This window comes from Schistocerca cancellata, chromosome 1, assembly GCF_023864275.1.
Source record: "Schistocerca cancellata isolate TAMUIC-IGC-003103 chromosome 1, iqSchCanc2.1, whole genome shotgun sequence".
NCBI lineage: Eukaryota > Metazoa > Arthropoda > Insecta > Orthoptera > Acrididae > Schistocerca > Schistocerca cancellata.
Genome location: NC_064626.1, coordinates 96,065,560 through 96,091,356, shown reverse-complemented (window position 1 = coordinate 96,091,356; position 25,797 = coordinate 96,065,560). Strand labels below are relative to the sequence as shown.

Here is a 25,797-nt window from a genome sequence, read left to right as displayed (position 1 = left end):
AGTCTAGCTATATTTGGAGATATTATACTAGATGTCTCGGCGGAACAGTCATTATTTAGGCAGCGATCATACGAAGTAAAAAATGTGGTAAGCATAGGGTCGAAAATGTATTTCTTAAGATCGAGGAGCTCTTTTTCGCATTTGCTGAAGTGATACATATCTCTTCCACTGAACATGTGCTCACAATTCGCAAGGTATACATTTTAATGGTTCAAATGGCTCCGAGCACTACGGGACCTAAGTTCTCTGAGGTCATCAGTCCCCTAGAACTTAGACCTACTTAAACCTAACTAACCTAAGGACATCACACACATCCATGCCGGAGGCAGGATTCGTACCTGCGACCGTAGCGGTCTCGCGGTTCCAGACTGTAGCGCCTAGAACCGCTTGGCCACCCCGGCCGGCTATACATTTTAGAATCAATGTTTACTAGGCCATTTTTTTTCTTGTTCTGATCAATAATACCTCCTTCAATATACGGAAAGCAAAGAGCTTGCAGCGTAGAGATTGGTTTAACAGTGCCAAATATATAGTTCTCATAGCTCTAATGGTGTGCATTTTGCCGCGCGGAGTGGCCGCACGGTTCAGGGCGCCATGCCACGGATTGAGCAGCCCCTCCCGCCAGAGGTTCGAGTCCTCCCTCGGGCACGGGTGTGGGTGTTGTTCTTAGCATAAGCTGGTTTAAGTTAGTTTAAAGTACTGTATAGGGACCGATGACCTCAGCAGTTTAGTGCCTTAGGAAATCACACACCTCTGAACAATTGGTATGCATTTTAGAAACCATGTTTACTAGACTTTTTTGCTTCGAATGATCGTTCTTGCCACATCCTTGATTATCGAACATTCCTCTTTGACACCCTGTATGGAATGAGTTGCAGAATCGGTTTTGGAGAGGACGAACTCAACAGTGGGAACGTAGTCAGAATAAAACTTGCTGAAAGTGTTGTATTTGGTGTCATTCCAAGAATATTATATGCGTCAAATACAAAAGATATGCGTGTAGTGAACAACCTGACTGTGCATACTAAATAAATGTTTCTGCTAATATTCCATATTAGATCTTTGTTATAATAGTTGTTAAATTTCAACCACCTTTATTGTCTTAGATTTAAACAAACTTAATGTTTTGATTTCTTTCTGCATTTCATAGACCCTATTGCTTGGTGCAATATGATTCGTGTATTTTAATATACAACGGAGAGGAGAGTGAACCGAAGAAAGGCGAAGGTAATGAGATGTAGCAGAGATGAGAATTGAGAGAAAGTTAACACCAAAACTGAGGATCACGAAATAGGCGAAATGAAGGAATTCCGCTTCTTTGGAAGCAAAATAACGTATTACAGGCGAAGCAAGGAGGACACAAAAAACAAAAAAATGAATCATGGACTGTGGGAAGACAGGAACAGAAGAGAATAGAAGCATTTGAGATGCAGCGCTACAAAAAATGTCGAAAATTAGAAGCAGTGAAAAGATAAGGAATGAGGTGGTTCTCTGTAGATCCGTCGAAGAAGGAAGAGGAAGGGGTAGGATAATAAGACATGTAACTGTAGAGGAGAACGAGGTTGGAATCCATATAACAGATAACTGAGTATGTAGTTTGCAGATGATACTCTGAGATGAAGACGTTGCACAGGAGAGGAATTCGTGGCGGGCCGTAGAAAACTAGTCCGAAGACTGACGTAAAATATATAAAAAAGAGAGTGTGTGTGAGAGAGAGAGAATATATACCGGGTGATCAAAAAGTCAATATAAATTTGAAAACTGAATAAATCACGGAATAATGTAGATAGACAGATACAAATTGACACACATGCTTGGAATGACATGGGGTTTTATTAGAACGAAAAAAATACAAATGTTCAAAAAATGTCCGACAGATGGCGCTTCATCTGATCAGAATAGCAATAATTAGCATAACAAAGTACGACAAAGCAAAGATGATGTTCTTTACAGGAAATGCTCAATATGTCCACCATCATTCCTCAACAACAGCTGTAGTCGAGGAATAATGTTGCGAACAGCACTGTAAAGCATGTCCGGAGTTATGGTGAGGCATTGATTGGCGTCGGATGTTGTCTTTCAGCATCCCTAGAGATGTCGGTCGATCACGATATACTTGCAACTTCAGGTAACCCCAAAGCCAATAATCGCACGGACTGAGGTCTGGGGACCTGGGAGGCCAAGCATGACGAAAGTGGCGGCTGAGCACACGATCATCACCAAACGACGCGCGCAAGATATCTTTCACGCGTCTAGCAATGTGGGGTGTTTTCTTTTCGGTTCTAATAAAACCCCATCTCATTCCAAGCATGTGTGTCGATTTTTACCTCTCTTTCTACATTATTCCGTGGTTTATTAAGTTTTCAAATTTATACTGACTTTTTGATCACCCGGTATATTTGTTTTGTGTGTGTGTGTTGGCGAGGGGGGGGGGGGGTGTTGTTTTTTGTCTTTCTCAGAGGAAACCCCAGATCGTTGGAAACGTATTCCCTCAGTATTCTATTGAACTTTTCCTGGATACCATCCACTGCACCAAGAAAACATTTCTTGACTGACATCTTCAGAAACAATTGCATAGCTGCACCAATACCTTACTTATTAACAGCTTGACATGTTCGTGGTAAACTCGTTGTCAACAGTTCGACGTCCAGCGGACGTTGTGGTTGTGTTCTATTCTCTTTAGTTCGAAGGCTACAGCACTCGTCTACCTTGTGCAAAATTCTTTTGCCTCTACGTATTTACCTACATCCACTTAAACCCATTTGCTCTAGACGCGCCTTGGTATCCGTACAATGATTTTCACCTCCTACACTACCCTCAGTTACGTTGATCTCAAAATGTGTCCCACAAACGGGTCCTGTGTTTTAGTGGAATTGTGCCATTAATTTCTTTTCTCTCTATTTCGATTCTTCACCTCTCATTAGTCGTCCAATACATTCATTTAATCTTAAGCATTCACACTACAGAAGCTTCCATTAAACTTCTTGGCTGAACCGTTTATGGCCCACGGTAGATTTCCGTACAAGGCCACACTAAATACATATAATTGCAGAAGAGGCTTCCGAAAACTGAAAGTTATATTTAATGTATTTTTTCTTTTTTTTTCAGAAACGTTCTGTGCTATCACGAGTCTGCATGTTATGTCCTGTCTTATCAGCCATCGACGGTTTTGTTTTCCCAAACAACAATACTCACTTTCTATTGTGACTGAATGTCTCCTCACCTAACATAATTCTTTCACGAGTGCCAACTTTAATGAGACTACACTCCATTATCATTTTTTTTACATTTTTTTACTGTTGAGCAAATAATATCTTTTCAGGACAGTATCCAGTCCGTTCGACTGAACCTCCAAGTGCTTTGACGAATCTGACGGAATTACAATATCAGCAGCAAACCTCACAGCTCTAATTTCTCCTCTCTGAAGTTTAATTCCCTTTCCGGTTACCTCTTTGGTTTCTTTTACTGCGTGCACAGTATGCGGATTGAATAACGCTAAGAGACAGACTGCAGTATACAGACTGAATAAAGCAGAGGCGTCATCAGCGCACTTTCTTGAAATAAACACATACGAGGACGTTGAAACCCTATAAAAAAGCAAACATAGAATTGTAAATGCAGTTGTATCCCCACCCCAGTATCGAAAATAGAAACCTAACGTAGCGAGATTTGCAAAAGGCCAACCAGAAACGTCAGACGAAATACAGCAGAATGATTAGGTAAAATCATGGATACAATACTACACTTCTGGCCGTTAAGATTGCTACACCTAGAAGAAATGCAGATGATAAACGGGTATTCATTGGACAAATATATTATACTAGAACTGACATGTGATTACATTTTCACGCAATTTGGTTGCTTAGATCCTGAGAAATCAGTACCCAGAACAACCACCTCTGAGCCGTAATAACGGCCTTGATACGCCTGGCCATTGAGTCAAACAGAGCTTGGATGGCGTGTACAGGTACAGTTGCCCATGCAGCTTCAACACGATACCACAGTTCATCAAGAGTGGTGACTCGTGTATTGTGACGAGCCAGTTGCTCGGCCACCATTGACCAGACGTTTTCAATTGGTCAGAGCTCTGGAGAATGTGCTGGCCAGGGCAGCAGTCGAACATTTTCTGTATCCAGAAAGGCCCGTACAGGACCTGCAACAAGCGGTCGTGCATTATCCTGCTGAAATGTAGGGTTTCGCAGGGATCGAATGAACGTTAGAGCCACGGGTCGTAACACATCTTAAATGTAACGTCCACTGTTCAAAGTGCTGTCAATGCGAACAAGAGGTGACCGGGACGTGTAACCAATGCCACCCCATACCATCACTCCGGGTGATACGCCAGTATGGCGATGACTAATACACGCTTCCAATGTGCGTTCACCGCGATGTCACCAAACACGGATGCAATCATCATGATGATGTAAACAGAAGCTGGATTCATCCGAAAAAATGACGTTTTGCCATTATTGCACCCAGGTTCGTCGTTGAGTACACCATCGCAGGCGCTCCTGTCTGTGATGCAGCGTCAAGGGTAACCGCAGCCATGGTCTCCGAGCTGATAGTCCATGCTGCTGCAAACGTCGTCGAACTGTTCGTGCAGTTGATTGTTGCCTTGCAAATGTCCCCATCTGTTGACTCAGGAATTGAGACGTGGCTGCACGATCCGTTACAGCCATGCGGATAAGATGCCTGTCATCTCGACTGCTAGTGATACGAGGCCATTGGGATCCTAAACCCACCGATTATATATTCTGCTAACCGTCATTGGATCGCGCCCAACGCGAGCAACAATGTCGCGATACGATAAACCGCAATCGCGATAGGCTACAATCCGACCTTTATCAAAGTCGGAAACGTAATGGTACGCATTTCTCCTCCTTACACGAGGCATCACAACAACGTTTCACCAGGCAACGCCGGTCAACTGCTGTTTGTATATGAGAAATCGGTTGGAAACTTTCCTCTGTCAGCATGTTGTAGGTGTCGCCACCGACGCCAACCTTGTGTGGATGCTCTGAAAAGCTAATCATTTGCATATCACAGCATCTTCTTCCTGTCGGTTAAATTTCGCGTCAGTAGCACGTCATTTTCGTAGTGTAGCAATTTTAAAGGCCAGTAGCGTAGTTAGAGAGGAGTCAGGTGACTGTAGCTGGCTGACGGCTTAGAAGTAATGAGTGACCGACCCACTCTGTGTCACCTGTCTCACACCCAGTACTTTGACAAGAAACCCTGACATCACACAAAATTTTAAAAAAGGAACCACACTCACTTCATTGTTAAAATGGAAGACTGCTCCTGTGGGGGATCAAGATCCGCCCTCAGGGTATCTTGTAAAACATTCACTTATAATGTATCGTATCGACAGCACTGTTCCACACCTGTGGTACAATGGGATCTCCTCGCTACGCAAGAAAAATCCATTTGTCAGTGGGCAATGTCATACTCCAAGCCTTAGAATGCTTCTTCTTCAGCTTGTCGTGGCCAGAAGGAAGTAAACGATGGGCGCACCGAAGGTGCCACTGAGCCTCCCATCAACGTAGTCTCCTGGGTCATAAATGTGGTAACAGCCTGTAAAGGGTCTTAACAGCGAGATGGACCGTTGAGATTTCTGGAGCGTTGGATAGAGGAGAGGGATAGGACGGTGATGTCGATAGAGTGCTGGATCATTGAGATTTTTGGAGGATAGAATTGAGGGATAGGAAGATTGTGTCCATAGTGTGCTGGAGGTGGTGTACAGGATGTGGCGACTTGGCAGTTAAACGATATGTGGGTATGGGGAAAGTACGGAACACTCAAAAAAAAAAGTTCAAATGGCTCTGAGCACTATGGGACTTAACAGCTATGGTCATCAGTTCCCTAGAACTTAGAACTACTTAAACCTAACTAACCTAAGGACAGCACACAACACCCAGCCATCACGAGGCAGAGAAAATCCCTGACCCCGCCGGGAATCGAACCCGGGAACACGGGCGTGGGAAGCGAGAACGCTACCGCACGACCACGAGATGCGGGCACGGAACACTCCTGCAACCGAAGATGCGTCAGTTGGTGTTGTGTTTGGTGACAAATTATGGATGATTTGGCAGAAAGAATGCGTAATGCAGACATAATTCATTGGAACTGTAAAGTTTGAATAGGATTCCAGAATACAATACACAGTCATAGGCTTTTTCGAGGTAAAATGGCAGATTTTCTGTTCCTGAGTGATTGAATAGGAAACGAAGTAGTTACATGGTGTTGTTATTGTGGTCTTCAGTCCAGAGACTGGTTTGATGCAGCTCTCCATGCTACTCTATCCTGTGCAAGCTCCTTCATCTCCCAGTACCTACTGCAACCTACATCCTTCTGAATCTGCTTAGTGTATTCATCTCTTGGTCTCCCTCTACGATTTTTCCCCTCCACGCTGCCCTCCAGTACTAAATTGGTGACTCCTTGATGCCTCAGAATATGTCCTACCAACCCATCCCTTCTTCTACTCAAGGTGTGCCACAAATTTCTCTTCTCCCTAATTCTATTCAATACTTTCTCATTAGTTATGTGATCTACCCATCTAATCTTCAGCATTCTTCTGTAGCACCACATTTCGAAAGCTTCTATTCTCTTCCTGTCTAAACTATTTATCGTCCACGTTTCACTTCCATACATGGCTGCACTCCATACAAATACTTTCAGAAACGACTTCCTGACACTTAAATCTATACTCGATGTTAAATTTCCCTTCTTCAGATATGCTTTCCTTGCTATTGCCAGTCTACATTTTATATCCTCTCTACTTCGACCATCATCAGTTATTTTGCTCCCCAAATAGCAAAACTCCTTTACTACTTTAAGTGTCTCATTTCCTAACCTAATTCCCTCAGCATCACCCAACTTAATTCGTCTACATTCCATTGTTAGTATTGTGCAGCCGTGGCTTATGAAACTGATAGTTCGGTAATTTTCACATCTGTCAACAACTTCTTTCTTTGGGATTGGAATTATTATATTCTTCTTGAAGTCTGAGGGTACTTCGCCTGTCTCATACATATTGCTCACCAGATGGTAGAGTTTTGTTAGGCCTGGCTCTCGCAGAGCTGTCAGTAGTTTTAATGGTATGTTGTCTACTCCCGGAGCCTTGATTCGAACCGAGCGAGGTGGTGCAGTGGTTAGCACACTGGACTAGCATTCGGGAGGACGACGGTTCAATCCCGCGTCCGGCCATCCTGATTTAGATTTTCCGCGATTTCCCTAAATCGCTCCGGGCAAATGCCAGGATCGATCCTTTGAAAGGGTACGGCCGACTTCCCTCCCCGTCCTTCCCTAATCCGATGAGACTGATGACCTCGCTGTTTGGTCTCTTCCCCCAAACAACCCAACCCAACCCTTGTTTCGACTCAGGTCTTTCAGTGCTCTGTCAAGAGCACTTCATCTACATTCTCTTCCATTTCTATAATATTGTCGTCAAGAACATCGCCCTTGTATAGACCCTCTATATATTCCTTCCACCTTCCTGCTTTCCCTTCTTTGCTTAGAATTTGGTTTCCATCTGACCTCTTGATATTCTTGCAAGTGGTTCTCTTTTCTCCAAAGGTCTCTTTAATTTTCCTGTAGGCAGTATCTATCTTATCCCTAGTGATATGTGCCTCTACATCCTTACATTTATCCTCTAGCCATCGCTGCTTAGCCATTTTGCACTTCCTGTCGATCTCATTTTTGAGTCGTTTGTATTCCCTTTTGCCTGCTTCAGTTACTGCATTTTTATATTTTCTCCTTTCATCAATTAAATTCAATATCTCTTCTGTTACCCAAGGATTTCTATTAGCCCTCGTCTTTTTACTTACTTGATCGTCTGCTGCCTTCACTAATTCGTCTCTCAAAGCTACCCATTCTTCTTCTTCTGTATTTCTTTCTCCCATTCTTGTCAATCGTTCCCTAATGCTCTCCCTGAAGCTCTGTACAACCTCTGGTTCTTTCAGTTTATCCAGGTCCTATCTCCTTAAATTCCCACATTTTTGCAGTTTCTTCAGTTTTAATATACAGTTCATAACCAGAAGATTGTGGTCTGAGTCCACATCTGCCCCTGGGAATGTCTTACAATTTAAAACCTCGTTCCTGAATGTCTTTCCATATAATCTGATACCTTCTAGTATCTCCAGGCTTCTTCCATGTATACAACCTTCTTTAATGATCCGTGAACCAAGTGTTAGCTGTGTAACTAGCTAACACTAGTTGTACATCTACATCTACATGATTAGTCTGCAATTCACATTTAAGTGCTTGGCAGAGGGTGCATCGACTCCCGAACAGCGCGCGGGAAAAACGAACACCTAAACCTTTCTGTTCGAGCTCTGATTTCTCTTATTTTATTTTGATGATCATTCCTACCTATGTAGGTTGGGCTCAACAAAATATTTTCGCATTCGGAAGAGAAAGTTGGTGACTGAAATTTCGTAAATAGATCTCGCCGCGACGAAAAACGTCTTTGCTTTAATGATTTCCATCTCAACTCGCGTGTCATATCTGCCACACTCTCTCCCCTATTATGTAATACAAAACGAGCTGCCCTTTTTTGGACCCTTTTGATGTCCTCCGTCAATCCCACCCGGTAAGGATCCCACACCGCGCAGCAACATTCTAACAGAGGACTAACGAGTGTAGTGTAAGCTGTCTCTTTAGTGGACCTGTTGCATCCTCTAAGTGTCCTGCCAATGTAACGGAACCTTTGCCTCGCCTACCCAGAATATTATCTATGTGGTCTTTCCAACTGAAATTGTTCGTAATTTTAACAACCAGGTACTTAGTTGAATTGACAGCCTTGAGAATTGTACTATTTATCGAGTAATCGAATTCCAACGGATTTCTTTTGTAACTCATGAGGATCACCACAGACTTTTCATTATTTAGCATCAACTGCCACCTGCCACACCATACAGCAATCTTTTCTAAATCGCTCTGTAACTGATACTGGTCTTCGGATGACCTTACTAGACGGTAAATTACAGCATCATCTGCGAACAACGTAAGAGAACTGCTCAGATTGTCACCCAGGTCATTTATATAGATCAGGAACAGCAGAGGTCCCAGGACGCTTCCCTTGGAAAATATTTCAAGCCCCTTAAGGTAGGCACCCAAAATTACATAATCTGCTCTGGATGTATCTGAATTGCCTATCTTAAGGTACTTCAAATGTTTTCCGCGTCAGAGATTGACAGGAAGGAACAGGTGCTGGTTTAGCTGTTCACGGCTGCGTTCGGAAGGAGAGTGGAGTCATTTCAGACAAATAAGTACGCTGACGTCTAAACGGCTGCTGTTGCACCGGTGTCGAGCGCTCGCGTGCCTGTGAGCTGGTCTGCATGGTGTGTGTATGGTGTGGCAGGGGCCAGGAGCGGCTGGAGACGCTGGACGTGCGGCTGTCGCAGCTGCAGGGCCTGGAGGCGGCGGTGGAGCGCGTGTCGGGCCGCGTCGACTCGGCCGACCGCCGGCTGATGGCGCTGACGCGGGCCGTGGAGCGGCGCAGCCACCACGGCGCCGCCGGGCCGCTGCTCGGCGAGTTCGCCTCCAGGGGGGTGCTCAGCACGCTGCGGCTCATCGAGCGGAAGGTAGGCGGCCGCAGCCACCGCACGGGGATGACACACCACAAACCGTACTCCTACCCCAGTGCCAACTTCACATCTTTCCCAAACATTGTCCCAATCCTGCAAACACGTACATTATACAGGGTGTTTCAAAAGTGAGCGGTATATTTGAAACGGAAATAAAAACTAAACGAGCAGCGATAGAAATACACCGTTTGTTGCAATATGCTTGGGACAACAGTACATTTTCAGGCGGACAAACTTTCGAAATTACAGTAGTTACAGTTTTCAACAACAGATGGCGCTGCAAGTGATGTGAAAGATATAGAAGACAACGCAGTCTGTGGGTGCGCCATTCTGTACGTCGTCTTTCTGCTGTAAGCGTGTGCTGTTCACAACGTGCAAGTGTGCTGTGGACAACATGGTTTATTCCTTAGAACAGAGGATCTTTCTGATGTTGGAATTCCACCACCTAGAACACAGTGTTGTTGCAACAGGACGAAGTTTCCAATGGAGGTTTAATGTAACCAAAGGACCGAAAAGCAATACAATAAAGGATCTGTTTGAAAAATTTCAACGGACTGGGAACGTGACGGATGAACGTGCTGGAAAGGTAGGGCGACCGCGTACGGCAACCACAGAGGGCAACGCGCGGCTAGTGCAGCAGGTGATCCGACAGCGGCCTCGGGTTTCCGTTCGCCGTGTTGCAGCTGCGGTCCAAAAGACGCCAACGTCCACGTATCGTCTCATGCGCCAGAGTTTACACCTCTATCCGTACAAAATTCAAACGCGGCAACCCCTCAGCGCCGCTACCATTGCTGCACGAGAGACATTCGCTAACGATATAGTGCACAGGATTGATGACGGCGATATGCATGTGGGCAGCATTTGGTTTACTGACGAAGCTTATTTTTACCTGGACGGCTTCGTCAATAAACAGAACTGGCGCATATGGGGAACCGAAAAGCCCCATGTTGCAGTCCCGTTGTCCCTGCATCCTCAAAAAGTACTGGTCTGGGCCGCCATTTCTTCCAAAGGAATCATTGGCCCATTTTTCAGATCCGAAACGATTACTGCATCACGCTATCTGGACATTCTTCGTGAATTTGTGGCGGTACAAACTGCCTTAGACGACACTGCGAACACCTCGTGGTTTATGCAAGATGGTGCCCGGCCACATCGAACGGCCGACGTCTTTAATTTCCTCAATGAATATTTCGATGATCGTGTGATTGCTTTGGGCTATCCGAAACATACAGGAGGCGGCGTGGATTGGCCTCCCTATTCGCCAGACATGAACCCCTGTGACTTCTTTCTGTGGGGACACTTGAAAGACCAGGTGTACTGCCAGAATCCAGAAACAATTGAACAGCTGAAGCAGTACATCTCATCTGCATGTGAAGCCATTCCGCCAGACACGTTGTCAAAGGTTTCGGGTAATTTCATTCAGAGACTACGCCATATTATTGCTACGCATGGTGGATATGTGGAAAATATCGTACTATAGAGTTTCCCAGACCGCAGCGCCATCTGTTGTTGAAAATTGTAACTACCGTAATTTCGAAAGTTTGTCTGCCTGAAAATGTACTGTTGTCCCAAGCATATTGCAACAAACGGTGTATTTCTATCGCTGCTCGTTTAGTTTTTATTGCCGTTTCAAATATACCGGTCATTTTTGAAACACCCTGTATGTGTGTCCAGTCCCATTTCCTCTTCCTTTAAGGGGAGCCGGAGGTGCCTATGCTGCCCATGTTAAAATCACTAAGTTTGAGGAATATTTATGAATAAACTACCAAACAGAAAAATTTGAATTTTTTTTTTTTACATATAGAGTGGTTTAGTATTGCAGTTATGACAGAGGGATTTTGGAGTATCTTTTTCAGTTTCTTTCCAATTATTTTTTTTTATTAATGACCCAAATTTTTTTACAAATAATTGCTTTATAATTAAACTGAAATGAAACTACTGAACATATTGCCAAATGGCTGTGTTACAATGTAAGTTTGACCACTAGGAGTGCTGTATAAAAATTTCATCTCTCTAGCTTGAGTGGATTTTGAGAAAATGTTCCTTATATTCGAAAAATTCTAATTTACGGGAAATAGCTATCAAAGTTTCTCAATACATTCCTGCACTATAGGATGGATAATCAGGGTCTTCTTCTTCATCCTCCAAAAGCTTCCTCTTCTGTCTTCTTTTCTGGCCTGTTGTTCCACCATACTTCATATGCCTTTCTCTTCTTTCTGCTCCTCTTATCCTTTCTCTGTCAATATTTCTTAGTGCTCGTACAGTGTTCACCCCAGTTGTAAATCCTAATGCATTCAGAACTTCACACTTCACACTGTTCCCTTGGTTGTAGTTTGCTATTGCATCATAAATGCCAAAGTGCAGTGTTTTTATGCTTACAAACACCCTTTTAGGAATCACTTTCCAAATCTGTTTACGCTCTCATTAGGATTCTGCGTCTTTCCGTGTAGACATTTGTGTAATAATTCTCGCTGTGCTAAGTCATGAAAAATTGGTTTTATTGCATTTATCACAGCTACTGGCAAACCATGTTTGTGATCATAGTCCTTTTTTGCATTATTTGTGCATCAGGAATCTTTTGGGCACAGGCTGTGTTGAGGGTATTCATTGGAAGAGGCAGTATGAATGAACAATGCCCACACTGATTTTCGCATGTCACTAATATTACTAATATTTTACCTTATAGCATACCCATAGTATCTCTGTAGACGTTCAATCACCTCATCAGTAAGCCTGCCTCTCCCTCCTATTGTCTTTCCATCACTGAGATTACTTGAACCCAAAGTTTGTTTGAGCCGTCGAAGCCGTGCACCCATACGCTTTTGCACATGCCCAATGCATTCGAACTTTTCAACTACAAATTCATTTCCATATAGTTTCAGTTCCTCTATAGTCTTGAAACCTTTGGAGTCACCATCCCCAAGGTAGTATTTGCTAGAAGGTGTCACAGGGCTATGGCCGGCCATGTGTTGCTTAGCAGAAGAACGCACTGTTTCAGTAATTGTAATATCGCAACTTGGTATTAGTGTTAATTTTCTTTTCCCTACGTTCTTCCTCTACTTATATACACGGTTACTAAAACGTGGCATCGTAACCAGAACAATGCTTTACACAAGAAGTATAATACTACCAACAACAAGCGCAACATTGAACTAATTCGAAAAGGTAAACAGCAAAGAGACGATGTTCCGCGCTCTTAGCGCTTCATTTGTCATAGAAAACAATGTAGCCAACCCTTGCACACTCGCTGTATGCGTAACATAAGGCGCTGTATACATAACAGGCCGAGGAAATCCCAAGCAGTTCGCCAGGAAGTCACGAGGGGGTGTTAGATGCATTCAACGGCCGCCCATTTCCTCTGCAGGCGTGGGGGAAAATGGTAATAACTCCACTTCTAGGGCGAGTAGAACAATAATTCAAAGTTTACATTAAAGAGGAATGTTCCAATTAATTTTCGATAGCAAAAAAAAATTGTAATTTTTTGGATTTGACCACCTCCGGCTCCCCTTAATGCTCGGACAATGTGGCTCATTCGATAAATAATGCTCCAATTACTTTTTACAGCCGCTATACAGGCTGTTACCAAACGATACCGAGACACTTCAGGAGGTTGTTGAGGGTGTCGTGAGGAACAGATAACGCCCAACGACACTACAGAATGTCGAAGTTACAGGCTCTGGCGGTTGCCTCCAGGCCATCCCTTCGGCAGTAGACATGACATTGTACGCTGTCGGACCATAGGCGGAACGTCTCGACTAGTTGTTTCTTGTTCAGTGATTGCGACTGATTTTCACGATCACCAGTGGAGAAGATAGAGCTAGCTGTTGCCTAGAGAAGCCTTGTGTTCTATGAATCTGATGCCCTGTTGCCTCAGTGGATAACGCTTTCCACCCGCAGTTCATTTTTCTCCTTCAACCCTCTCAAATGTTCAGTGTTTTTTTTTTTTTGGCATAAAGGAGAAAAATAAACTGCAGATGCAAACCTATGACCGAAACCGTCACCCACGAAGGCAACAGAGCATCGCATTCATCAGACACAAGACTTATGTACACTACTGACCATTAAAATTGCCACACCATGAAGATGACGTGCTACAGACGCTAAATTTAACCGACAGGAAGACGATGCTGTGATATGCAAATGATTAGTTTTTCGGAGTATTCACACAAAGTTGGCGCCGGTGGCAACACCTACAACGTGCTGACATGAGGAAAGTTTCCAGCCGGTCTCTCATACACAAACAGCAGTTGACTGGCGTTTCCTGGTGAAACGTTGTTGTGATGCCTCGTGTAAGGAGCAGAAATACGTACCATCACGTTTCCGACTTTGATAAAGGTCAGATTGTAGCCTATCGCGATTGCGGTTTATCGTATCGCGACATTGCTGCTCGCGTTGGTCGAGATCCAATGACTGTTAGCAGAATATGGAACCGGCGGGTTCAGGAGGGTAATCCGGAACGCCGTACTGGATCCCAACGGCCGCGTATCACTAGAGATGAGAGGCATCTTATCCGCATGTCTGTAACGCATCGTGGAGCCAGTTCTCGATCCCTGAGTCAACAGATGGGAACGTTTGCAAGACAACCGAACAGATCGCTGACGTTGGCAGTAGCATGGACTATCGAGACCATGGCTGCGGTTACCCTTGACGCTGCATCACAGACAGGAGCGCCTGCGATGGTGTACTCAACGACGAACCTGGGCGCACGAATGGCAAAACATCATTTTTTCGGATGAATCCAGCATCATGATGGTCGCATCCGTGTTTGGCGACATCGCGGTGAACGCACATTGGAAGCGTGTAGTCGTCATAGCCATACTGGGGTATCACCCGGCGTGATAGTATGGGGTGCCATTGGTTACACATCTCGGTCACCTCTTGTTCGCATTGACGGCACTTTGAACAATGGACGTTACATTTAAGATGTGTTACAACCCCTGGCTCTACCCTTCATTCGATCCCTGAGAAACCCTACATTTCAGCAGGATAATGCACAACCGCACGTTGCAGGTCTTGTACGGGCCTTTCTGGTTACAGAAAATGTTCGAATGATGCCCTGGCCCGCACATTCTCCAGATCTCTCACCAATTGAAAACGTCTGGTCAATGGTGGCCGAGCAACTGGGTCGTCACAATACGCCACTCACTACGCTTGATGAAATGTGGGATCGTGTTGAAGCTGCATGGGCAGCTGTACCTGTACACGCCATCCAAGCTCTGTTTGACTCAATGCGAAGGCGTATCAAGGCCGCTATTACGGCTGGAGCTGGTTGTTCTGGGTACTGATTTCTCATGATCTAAGCAACCAAATTGCGTGAAAATGTAATCAAATGTTAGTTCTACTATAATATATTGGTATAATAAACACTTGTTTATCATCTGCATTTCTTCTTGGTGTAGCAACTTTAATGGCCAGGAGTGTAGAAGCTAGCCCCATTTGCTGCACTGGCGATCGTGGCAACAAGTCGCGATAACTGATAAGAAACTGTCTGTCAGCGTACAACGCCACTTTTGCTGAAGAAGGGGTTGTCTCGCGGCAGGGGCCAAGGCCTGTAACGTCGTTTGGTTGGATGACTTTTCCGAACCAGTGTATCTATCCTCAATTTGTTCCGCACGTCGCCCTAGACAACCCCTAGAAGATTTATGGCATACTTGTATAACATTCTGTATACGAGGGTAATCCCAAAAGTAAGGTATCCCATTTTTTCTTACAAGTCAGAACTCTGTTTGCGTGGCAGTTGGTCACGCTGTTATGAAGAGTGCTTCACGCGCTGTGTGTAAACATGCGCACGCCGCGCTGAGGCGCTCAGTCTTGGCTTGGCAGCTGTTGAGAATGGAGCTCCCGTTGGATGTTACCGCCAAATGCGAATTGCGCGCAGTTATTTGGTTTTTGAACGCAAAGGGCAGTGCGCCAATTGAAATCCATCGCCAATCGACGGAAGTGTATGGTGAGTCGTGTATGGTTGTCAAAAATGTTTGTAAGTGGTGTAGAGAGTTTGCAGCTTGCGGACCGAAATTCACGACGAACAAAGGAGCGAGAGACCATCAGTTTCTGAGGACACAGTGTTGAAGGTTGAGAAAAGCATGCGTGAAGACCGGCGGATCGCCCTGGATGATCTCTGGACGTTGGTTCCTGAGGTTTACCGAAGCACCGCTTACAGAAATTTAACGGAAACATTGAACTACCTGAAGGTGTGCGCAAGATGGGTGCTACGCATGCTGACGGAGGACCAGATGCGGCAACGAGTTGATGCTTCCCGCGCATTTTTTCACCGCCTTGCAGCCGAACACGACAACTTTCTGGACTCAATTGTCACGGGTGACGAAACCTGGGCATACCACTTTACACCTGAGACCAAGCAACAATCACGCCAGTGGCTGGCATCCTTCTTCAGCATGGCGGCGAGCTGGTGTGACATGGGCACAAAAAAACTGCCACAGCGTCTACAAAAATACATCGACAGAAATGGTGATTATGTCGAAAAATAGCTAAATGTTGAAGCTGTAAACTGATGTAAACTGTTGTGTCTAGACAAGACAGTCTAAACACAAGGCGAGGAAGCCGAAAGGGCACGCGCTTAATTCACGCAGGCTTGCTTAGGTCTGAAACAGGATACGTAATGAATGCTATAAAGAAAAGTACGTAGCTGCTGGAATACTTAACTTTAATCCATCATTTGTATACAGCATTCTTGATGATACAAGTGAGACTCTCTCTAGAAATGGTTAATGGCGCCTTGCTAGGTCGTAGCCATGGACTTAGCTGAAGGCTATTCTAACTATCTCTCGGCAAATGAGAGAAAGGCTTCGTCAGTGTAGTCGCTAGCAAAGTCGTCGTACAACTGGGCCCGAGAGTTAGTACGTCTCTCTAGACCTGCCGTGTGGTGGCGCTCGGTCTGCAATTACTGACGGTGGCGACACGCGGGTCCGGCATGTACTAATGGACCGCGGCCGATTTAAAGCTACCACCTAGCAAGTGTGGTGTCTGGCGGTGACACCACATAAACCATTGTGGAAATAAACAGGTCTGTGTACTTACAAGGAGACCTTACTTTTGAGATCACCCTTGTATAAGGAAACGTCCTTTTACGTGCTTCAAATTTAATGTTTCTTCTGCACTCGTCCGAGGTTTCGAACGTTCCTGATAGGTTTCAAAGCCGTAGCGAATCATGAAAGTGGCGTCTCCTGATAGGTGTCAGAGCCGTAGCGTATCATCAAAATGGCGTCTACCCATGAGACTCGACACAAGCAATGTACTGTAACTGCATTCTTGGTTGTGGGGAAAGAATCGTGGACAAATATCCACAAATGTTTTTGTGGAGTTTATAGAAGTGATGCAGTTGACAGGAGTACCGCTGGACGATAGGCAGAGAGAGTTAAAGCGTCAAGAAGTGCTGAAATTGAGCAACATGATCGGCGATGTTTGGATGTCCTGTCAGCCTGTGGTGGATCGTGCATGTGCCATTATTCGTGCAGACCGGCGCATAACAACTTTATAATTGGTTCTACAGCTACCGGTGAGCACTGCAACTGCGTATGTAATGACTGATACACTTTGATATTCCAAATAGTGCTCAAGAAGCGTTTCACGAATGCTCACAAGGAGCTACAAGATTCACAGCCATTTCATCTAAGTTGCTGGAGCAGTTTGAAGACAAATAAAGAGAGATATCTGCCACAGATCGTTACAGGTGGCGATACCTGGCTGGGTATATCACTTTGAGCCAGAAACAAAAAGTGAGTCACTGGAGTACCACCACCGCAATAACCGAAAAGGAACAAATTCAAGGCAGCGCCCTCGGCTGGCAAAATCAAGACAGCATTTTGGGACATTGATGGTGTCATTCTTGTCATTGCGTTCCGAAAAGGGTGAATCATTAGTTCAGAGGCATAAAAGTAGACTCTGAACAGACTCAAGAACCGGTTCCAACGTGTATGGCTTGACAAGGATGCAAAGAAATCTTGCTCTAACACGACAACTCACGCCCACACACAACGCTCAGAGCCGGGAACACATCGCCTACTCAGATGAACATCAATGCCTCACCAACCCTAAGACCAGACCTGGCGCCCTTGGCCTTCCATTGGTTCGGGCCACTGACGGTTTCTGTACTTTGCTTTACGCAAGACACACTTTGAAGATGATGAGAGCCTAATTAATGTAGTGAAAACATGGCTATATGCACAGGAAAAGAGTTTTTATCAACAGAGAACATATGCTCTCACAAAACGCTGACGTAACGCAGCAGAAGGAAATGGAGACTGTATAGGAAAATAGAACATCTGAAAGAAATGCTGATTGATGTTACCAAATTCTAGCTCTTAAAAATTAATATGTTCCGAAAGAAAAAAACTGTGGGCCATTATTTATCGAACGACCCCTGTATATCTTGCTTATCGCCTCCACTAACGTTCCACCCTGCCTGCCTGCCTCCCTCCCTCCCTACCTACCTCCCTACCTCCCCACCCCCTCCCTACTTGTAACCTCATCAACCCATCAAATTCCACTCGCTTTTGATCCATATGAAATATCTCCATACATTCTGTTCGTCTCTCAAACTCTACGCCAACATCTCTATGGTTAGCCGCTAGCTATCAAGCATGGCATACTACCGACAGTACACTGATCTACCTACTTTTTACAGATTCTCCCAAAGAAACTCCAACAGCCTCCTCCTTAGACAATGTTGTCCGCACTGACATGTATCTTACCTTTCAGATCTAACATCATGTCAGGATTTCCTCCTCCTTTCCCATCCAACTCTACTTGTTCCCCCTTTGTAGTCATGACCTGCCTTCCAACCTAGTTGCTTATGTTCGAAAATTCACGTCTTCTTTCATGTACTGTCCACACTACACTTTACTACATACCAACTTTTCAACCCTGTTACTAACCTTCTTAATATCAAATAACTTTCCTTCTCCCAACATATCTTCTCGTAACATGGTGCAGGTAAATTTCCATCAGTATTTGTTTTTAAAAGCAATGAGCAGTTTGTAATGTAATCAGTATCTTTTAAAAACATTTAAATAATTTATCATTTACGTATTTTAAAACAGCTTTTTGTTTTTAAAATTAAATTACAGTGAAGGAAAAATACCACATTTTTCTGTCATAAATTTTAGGCAACACGCTACGCATACATTCTCTCTACACCATGGTCGTTACATGAAACCTTTCATTTTAAGTTCCAGATCAAACTCCTACATTTCTGTACTTGTGAAATTGTTTATTGTAGCTGCAAAACTCCTTTTAAACTAGGAATCATGCATAATAATGAATCACATCTCCAACATCGTTGTCTGCCGACACTCTCAGGCACTTACTATTCTCTTACTCGACTGAAATAATGCAACGATGTAAGTCTCCAGTAGAACACCCGAATAATAACAGTTTACTTTATGCTCATTGCTCTGATGAAAACATCTCTAAAAGTAGAAAAGTCACACAAGAAGTAATCACTTTGATCTCCACTGCAACAGTCTCGCTTATTTCTGGTTGTTGTTGTTGTTGTGGTCTTCAGTCCTGAGACTGGTTTGATGCAGCTCTCCATGCTACTCTATCCTGTGCAAGCTTCTTCATCTCCCAGTACCTACTGCAACCTACATCCTTCTGAATCTGCTTAGTGTATTCATCTCTTGGTCTCCCTCTACGATTTTTACCCTCCACACTGCCCTCCAATGCTAAATTTGTGATCCCTTGATGCCTCAAAACATGTCCTACCAACCGATCCCTTCTTCTAGTCAAGTTGTGCCACAAACTTCTCTTCTCCCCAATCCTATTCAATACCTCCTCATTAGTTACGTGATCTACCCACCTTATCTTCAGCATTCTTCTGTAGCACCACACTTCGAAAGCTTCTATTCTCTTCTTGTCCATACTAGTTATCGTCCATGTTTCACTTCCATACATGGCTACACTCCATACAAATACTTTCAGAAACGACTTCCTGACACTTAAATCTATACTCGATGTTAACAAATTTCTCTTCTTCAGAAACGATTTCCTTGCCATTGCCAGTCTACATTTTATATCCTCTCTACTTCGACCATCATCAGTTATTTTACTTCCTAAATAGCAAAACTCCTTTACTACTTTAAGTGTCTCATTTCCTAATCGAATTCCGTCAGCATCACCCGACTTAATTCGACTACATTCCATTATCCTTGTTTTACTTTTGTTGATGTTCATCTTATATCCTCCCTTCAAGACACTATCCATTCCGTTCAACTGCTCTTCCAAGTCCTTTGCTGTCTCTGACAGAATTACAATGTCATCGGCGAACCTCAAAGTTTTTACTTCTTCTCCATGAATTTTAATACCTACTCCGAATTTTTCTTTTGTTTCCTTTACTGCTTGCTCAATATACAGATTGAATAACATCGGGGATAGGCTACAACCCTGTCTCACTCCCTTCACAACCACTGCTTCCCTTTCATGCCCCTCGACTCTTATAACTGCCATCTGGTTTCTGTACAAATTGTAAATAGCCTTTCGCTCCCTGTACTTTACCCTTGCCACCTTTAGAATGTGGAAGAGAGTATTCCAGTCAACATTGTCAAAATCTTTCTCTAAGTCTACAAATGCTAGAAACGTAGGATTGCCTTTTCTTAATCTTTCTTCTAAGATAAGTCGTAAGGTTAGTATTGCCTCACGTGTTCCAACATTTCTACGGAATCCAAACAGATCTTCCCCGAGGTCCGCTTCTACCAGTTTTTCCATTCGTCTGTAAAGAATTCGCGTTAGTATTTTGCAGCTGTGACTTATTAAACTGATAGTTCGGTAATTTTCACATCTGTCAACACCTGCTTTCTTTGGGATTGGAATTATTATATTCTTCTTGAAGTCTGAGGGTATTTCACCTGTCTCATACATCTTGCTCACCAGATGGTAGAGTTTTGTCAGGACTGGCTCTCCCAAGGCCGTCAGTAGTTCTAATGGAATGTTGTCTACTCCCGGGGCCTTGTTTCGACTCAGGTCTTTCAGTGCTCTGTCAAACTCTTCACGCAGTATCGTATCTCCCATTTCATCTTCATCTACAACCTCTTCCATTTCCATAATATTGTCCTCAAGTACATCACCCTTGTATAAACCCTCTATATACTCCTTCCACCTTTCTGCCTTCCCTTCTTTGCTTAGAACTGGGTTGCCATCTGAGCTCTTGATATTCATACAAGTGGTTCTCTTCTCTCCAAAGGTCTCTTTAATTTTCCTGTAGGCAGTATCTATCTTACCCCTAGTGAGACAAGCCTCTACATCCTTACATTTGTCCTCTAGCCATCCCTGCTTAGCCATTTTGCACTTCCTGTCGATATCATTTTTGAGACGTTTGTATTCCTTTTTGCCTGCTTCATTTACTGCATTTTTATATTTTCTCCTTTCATCAATTAAATTCAATATTTCTTCTGTTACCCAAGGATTTCTATTAGCCCTCGTCTTTTTACCTACTTGATCGTCTGCTGCTTTCACTACTTCATCCCTCAGAGCTACCCATTCTTCTTCTACTGTATTTCTTTCCCCCATTCCTGTCAATTGTTCCCTTATGCTCTCCCTGAAACTCTCTACAACCTCTCGTTCTTTCAGTTTATCCAGGTCCCATCTCCTTAAATTCCCACCTTTTTGCAGTTTCTTCAGTTTCAATCTGCAGTTCATAACCAAGAGATTGTGGTCAGAGTCCACATCTGCCCCTGGAAATGTCTTACAATTTAAAACCTGGTTCCTAAATCTCTGTCTTACCATTATATAATCTATCTGGTTAAGAAAATAAATAAAAACTTGTCAACCTCCCGACAAATGTACCACCCACTCCATGAACAGCTAAATGAAGAATTTTTTCAACAGTCTATCTTCCGACGAGTCACCTCTCTTGTCACAGACTTGTTGGCTTCTGTACCACTAATGGGCTTGTCATTGATTCTTTTCATATCACAAGTGTTTACGTCAAAGAAATCTATTCCCAAAATCAATCAAATCTCATCTTCAGATACACAATACCTTAGTGTAAACCTAGTTAACAAAGTTAAAAACAGAGCTGTACATCATAATGCCGGTAAACACTGTGTGCCATTATGTCACATCTTCATTACATATACAAACTCTACCTCACACAACATACAATACACAGTCCTAAACCGAGTCTTGCACTCCTGGGTCATCTGCACCTAATCACACATCTCTGTACTGAACAACTACAAGTAAATTACAAGGAACGTCATCTCCACAGCACCTCTCCACACCTTCTCATGGATCTTGTAGCATTGTCAACGCTATGATATGAATCTATTTTGATTCCAGAGAGGGAAGAATAGCAAACCCAATAATTATAGAGAGTGGTATTCTTTATTAGATATCGGTGAAAGAGCTGACAGTAGAATCATCCATGGATGGTTTCCTGGATTAAATATAAAAAGTGATAATGCTCATTTTGCATTAGAGACAATTGACTGAAAATCTATGTTAACAGCAGTGAAATGTTAAATTTCGGTTGGTACATGCATCGCAAAAATAAGCTAGACGCCGGTGGTGGATGAGATTTAATGTAATATGATGGTAGTTGGTGATTTTGTGCACATTCGGAATACGAAATAATTTTGGTGAATAGAAGTGTTAAGATGAATCAGACATAGAATTCTTAAGTTTTGTATTTTTAAGCGTTTATAGACAGCTCTTCCTCCATCTCTCAGGAGCAATAATGGTTGAAGACTTGACAGAACCCTTTGCAGTAGGTTACAACGTAAATTCACTGGCCATGCTATATTATTAGGGAGAGATTTCAACTTCCTGGTTGTGAGGCTCAGGTGATTAAAAAAATATTCAAGTGTGTGTGAAATCTTATGGGACTTAACTACTAAGGTTATCAGTCCCTAAGCTTACACACAACTTAACCTAAATTATCCTAAGGACGAACACACATACCCATGCCCGAGGGAGGACTCGAACCTCCGGCGGGACCAGCCGCACAGTCCGTGACTGCAGCGCCTTAGATCGCTCTGTTAATCCCGAGCGGCTCAGGTGATTAGAGTGAGTAATAGGAAAAGGGAATTCTTAAAAATTATTCTAAATGACTTATGTGAAAATTACTTTGAGCAGTTAATCAAAGAACCAACACGTGAAAGTAACATCGTAATCTCCTGATCATCACAGGAGCAAACTTTTCTACTTCGTTAACGCAGAAGTGGGAAACAGTGCTCACAATGATATTAAATAGTCACTGAAATAAAAATGTAAAGAAAGGTTGGAAGATATTGCTGCTTAGCAAGTGCGACAAAAAACAGATTTCAGAATACCAGTGCAGTGAAGATGAAACATTCCTCTCCAGGACTGAAAATTTTGAGCATAAATGGACAAAGTTCAGGAATTTTATACAATCCTCCTTAGAAACGTATATGCTGAGGAAAGTTGTGAGGCATGGAAAAGAGCCGGTGTGGTTTGAAAGGCATGTTAGGTAGTTACTACGAAAGGAAAGAGAGTTTGACTACCGAAATCAATTTAGCCAAAGCCTCGCTGACAAGCAGAAACAATGAAGACAAAATTAACCTAAGAATAAAGAGAACCAAGCATAAAGCCTTCAAAAAAAGGTGAAAATAAAATCCTATCTACAGATCTGATGAAAAATCGTCAGAAGTTTTGGTCTTACACTAAATTAGTAAACGGATCGAAGGCGATTGTACAAATGTTCTGTAACAATAACAGAATCCAAACAGAGGATTACAGAGACCAGGCCGGAATACTAGCTGTCTCTTCCGAAAAGTGTTTCACAGAAGACTGTGCTGAGATTTCTCCTTTAAATCCCCACACAAATGTCAGAATTATAGATATCGACGTAAGTGACTACAAGATAGAAAATCAACTGAAGTTAGTTAATAGAGGAAAGGCAACTAGACCTGTGGGGTACCTGTACAATACTATGTATAGGGTACAACAGGTGCAAGTGCAGATATTTTTACGTCTGTTACTTTAAGATGTACAAACATCAGTGTGTTGGTAATATTTTCTCTGTGTTGAATAGTCGTCTCACAAACACATTATAAAAACTTTATGACTTGATGTTTTAAGCACAGTCGTAACTGCATCAATAAGTGAACTACGCCTCTCAGTACAGACTAACTGTTGTAGCCATGTATCCACACTTCTGCACTCGACTAGGAGAAATAAGCAGTAGTGACTTACCCTTACCAAACGTACTTGGAGGTACTGACCAACCTAAAAACATTCTACTCTAACAGCTGTAATTATTAGTCTGCAAATGACGTAAATACTGATGTAATGAATAGAATGTAAAGAATACGGCATGTGATATTGTGATGCGAATTAGACAGAGCACGGAAAGTCCTAATTAAAGCAGGGCGTGTGGAGTTGAACGCATTACCTCACAACTGTTGAGATCATTGGGAGAATCAATGACGACGAAACTATTCAGTTTTGTATTTATGATATATAAGATAGGCGAAATACCCTCAGATTTCCTGAGTTAAGTGTTTGCATTGCATTTGGTACAATAGGGTAGACGTACGTGGCTTATCTTCTCCTGACGGCACGTCAGTAACTTGCGGCACTGTTAGAGTGCGCCCGGGACACCGTGGCCGACGTACAGTGACCAAATTTCTTCCAAAGCGCAGGGCGAGTTCATTCGTCCGTTTGGAAGCGGAGGCCCCGATAGTGTTTGCCTCCTTTCGGCCGGTCGGCGATGGCAGAATCGTGTCACACACCCTGCAGTCTTTCTGAAACTATTTTACACAAACTATCCGAAAAAAAAAATAATTTTTGCGTTACTTACGGCTTCATACACTGCAGAGTCAAAGAAATTGGCACACCTGCCTAATATCATGTAGGTTCCCCGCAAGCACGCAGAAGTGGCGCAACACGACGTGGCATGGACACGTCTAAAGTCTGAAGTAGTGCTGGAGGGAATTGACAGCATGAACCGTGCAGGGCTGTCCATAAATCCGTAAGAACAGGAGGGGGTGGAGATTTATTCTGAACACCACCTTGCAGGGCATCCCAAGTTCATGTCTGGAGATTTTGGTGGCCAGCGGAAGTGTTTAAAGTCAGAAGAATGTTTTATGGAGCCACTCTGTAGCAATTATAGACGTGTGGGGTGTCGCATTGTCCTGCTGGAATTGTCCGTCTCATGCTTAATGGACATGGATGGATGCAGGTGATCAGACAGGATCCTTACGTACGTGTAACATGTCAGAGTCGTATCTACACGTATCAGGGGTCCCATATTACTCCAAGTGCACGCGCCCCACACCATTACAGAGCCTTCACAGAGCTTGAACAGTCTCCTGCTGACTCGCAGGTTCCGTGGATTCACGAGTTTGTCTCCATATCCGTACACGTCCATCCGCTCGATACAAGTTGGAACGAGACTCGTCCGACCAGGCAACATGTCTCCAGTCATCAAGAGTCCAATGTCGGTACTGACGGGCGTAAAGCCTTGTGTCGTGGAGTCATCAAGAGTACACGAGTGGCCTTCGGCTCCGACACCCCGTATCGATGATGATTCGGGTTCGCACGCTGAAACTGCTTGATGGCCCAGCATTGAAATCTGCAGCAATTTGCGGAAGGGTTGCACCTCTGTCTCGTGGAATAATTCTCTTCTGTCGTCGCTGGTCCCGGTCTTGCAGGATCTATTTCCGGCCGCAGCGATATCGGAGATTTGATGTTTTACCGGATTTCTGATATTCAAGGGCACACTCGTGAAATGGTCGGGAAAATCTGCACTTCATCTTTACCTCGGAGATGCTGTGTTGCATACCTCGTGCGCCGACTATATCACCACTTTCAAACTCACTTAATCTTGACAACCTGCCATTTTAGCAGCAGTAACAGATCTAACAGCTTGTTTTATATGGGCGTTGCCGACCGCAGCGCCATATTCTGCCTATTTACATGTCTCTATATTGAATACGCATGCCAATATCAGTTTCTTTGGCGCTCCAGTGTATGATGCTATGCACACCATTTCGTTAATGGTGATAGTTATTGGGATACGTAGGTGGAAGTAAGACACTGCACGAAATTCGAGAAAGTTGGGAGTGAAAACTAGGAGTTGTTATGATTTTGCGTTTATTTCATAATCCATAATATGTTGCTGCATAAGAAATTTAGCAAAATTATAGAATTTTCTTTATACATGCGGAGGTCTATATCTGTCTCCAATTTCGAGGAAACTGATATGATGTAGCACACACTTTTGCGATCGGGCCGC

At 43.6% G+C, this 25,797-nt stretch overlaps 1 protein-coding gene across 1 annotated transcript in view; it reads left to right on the top strand.

Annotated features, from left to right (window-relative positions):
* Window positions 1-25,797, top strand: part of LOC126188423 (uncharacterized) — a 1,114,167-nt gene that overhangs the window by 706,954 nt on the left and 381,416 nt on the right. Inside the window, exon 4 of the mRNA XM_049930379.1 lies at window positions 9,359-9,581. Within this exon, the coding sequence (XP_049786336.1) occupies window positions 9,359-9,581 (223 nt within the window). The remainder of the gene's footprint in view (window positions 1-9,358; window positions 9,582-25,797) is intronic.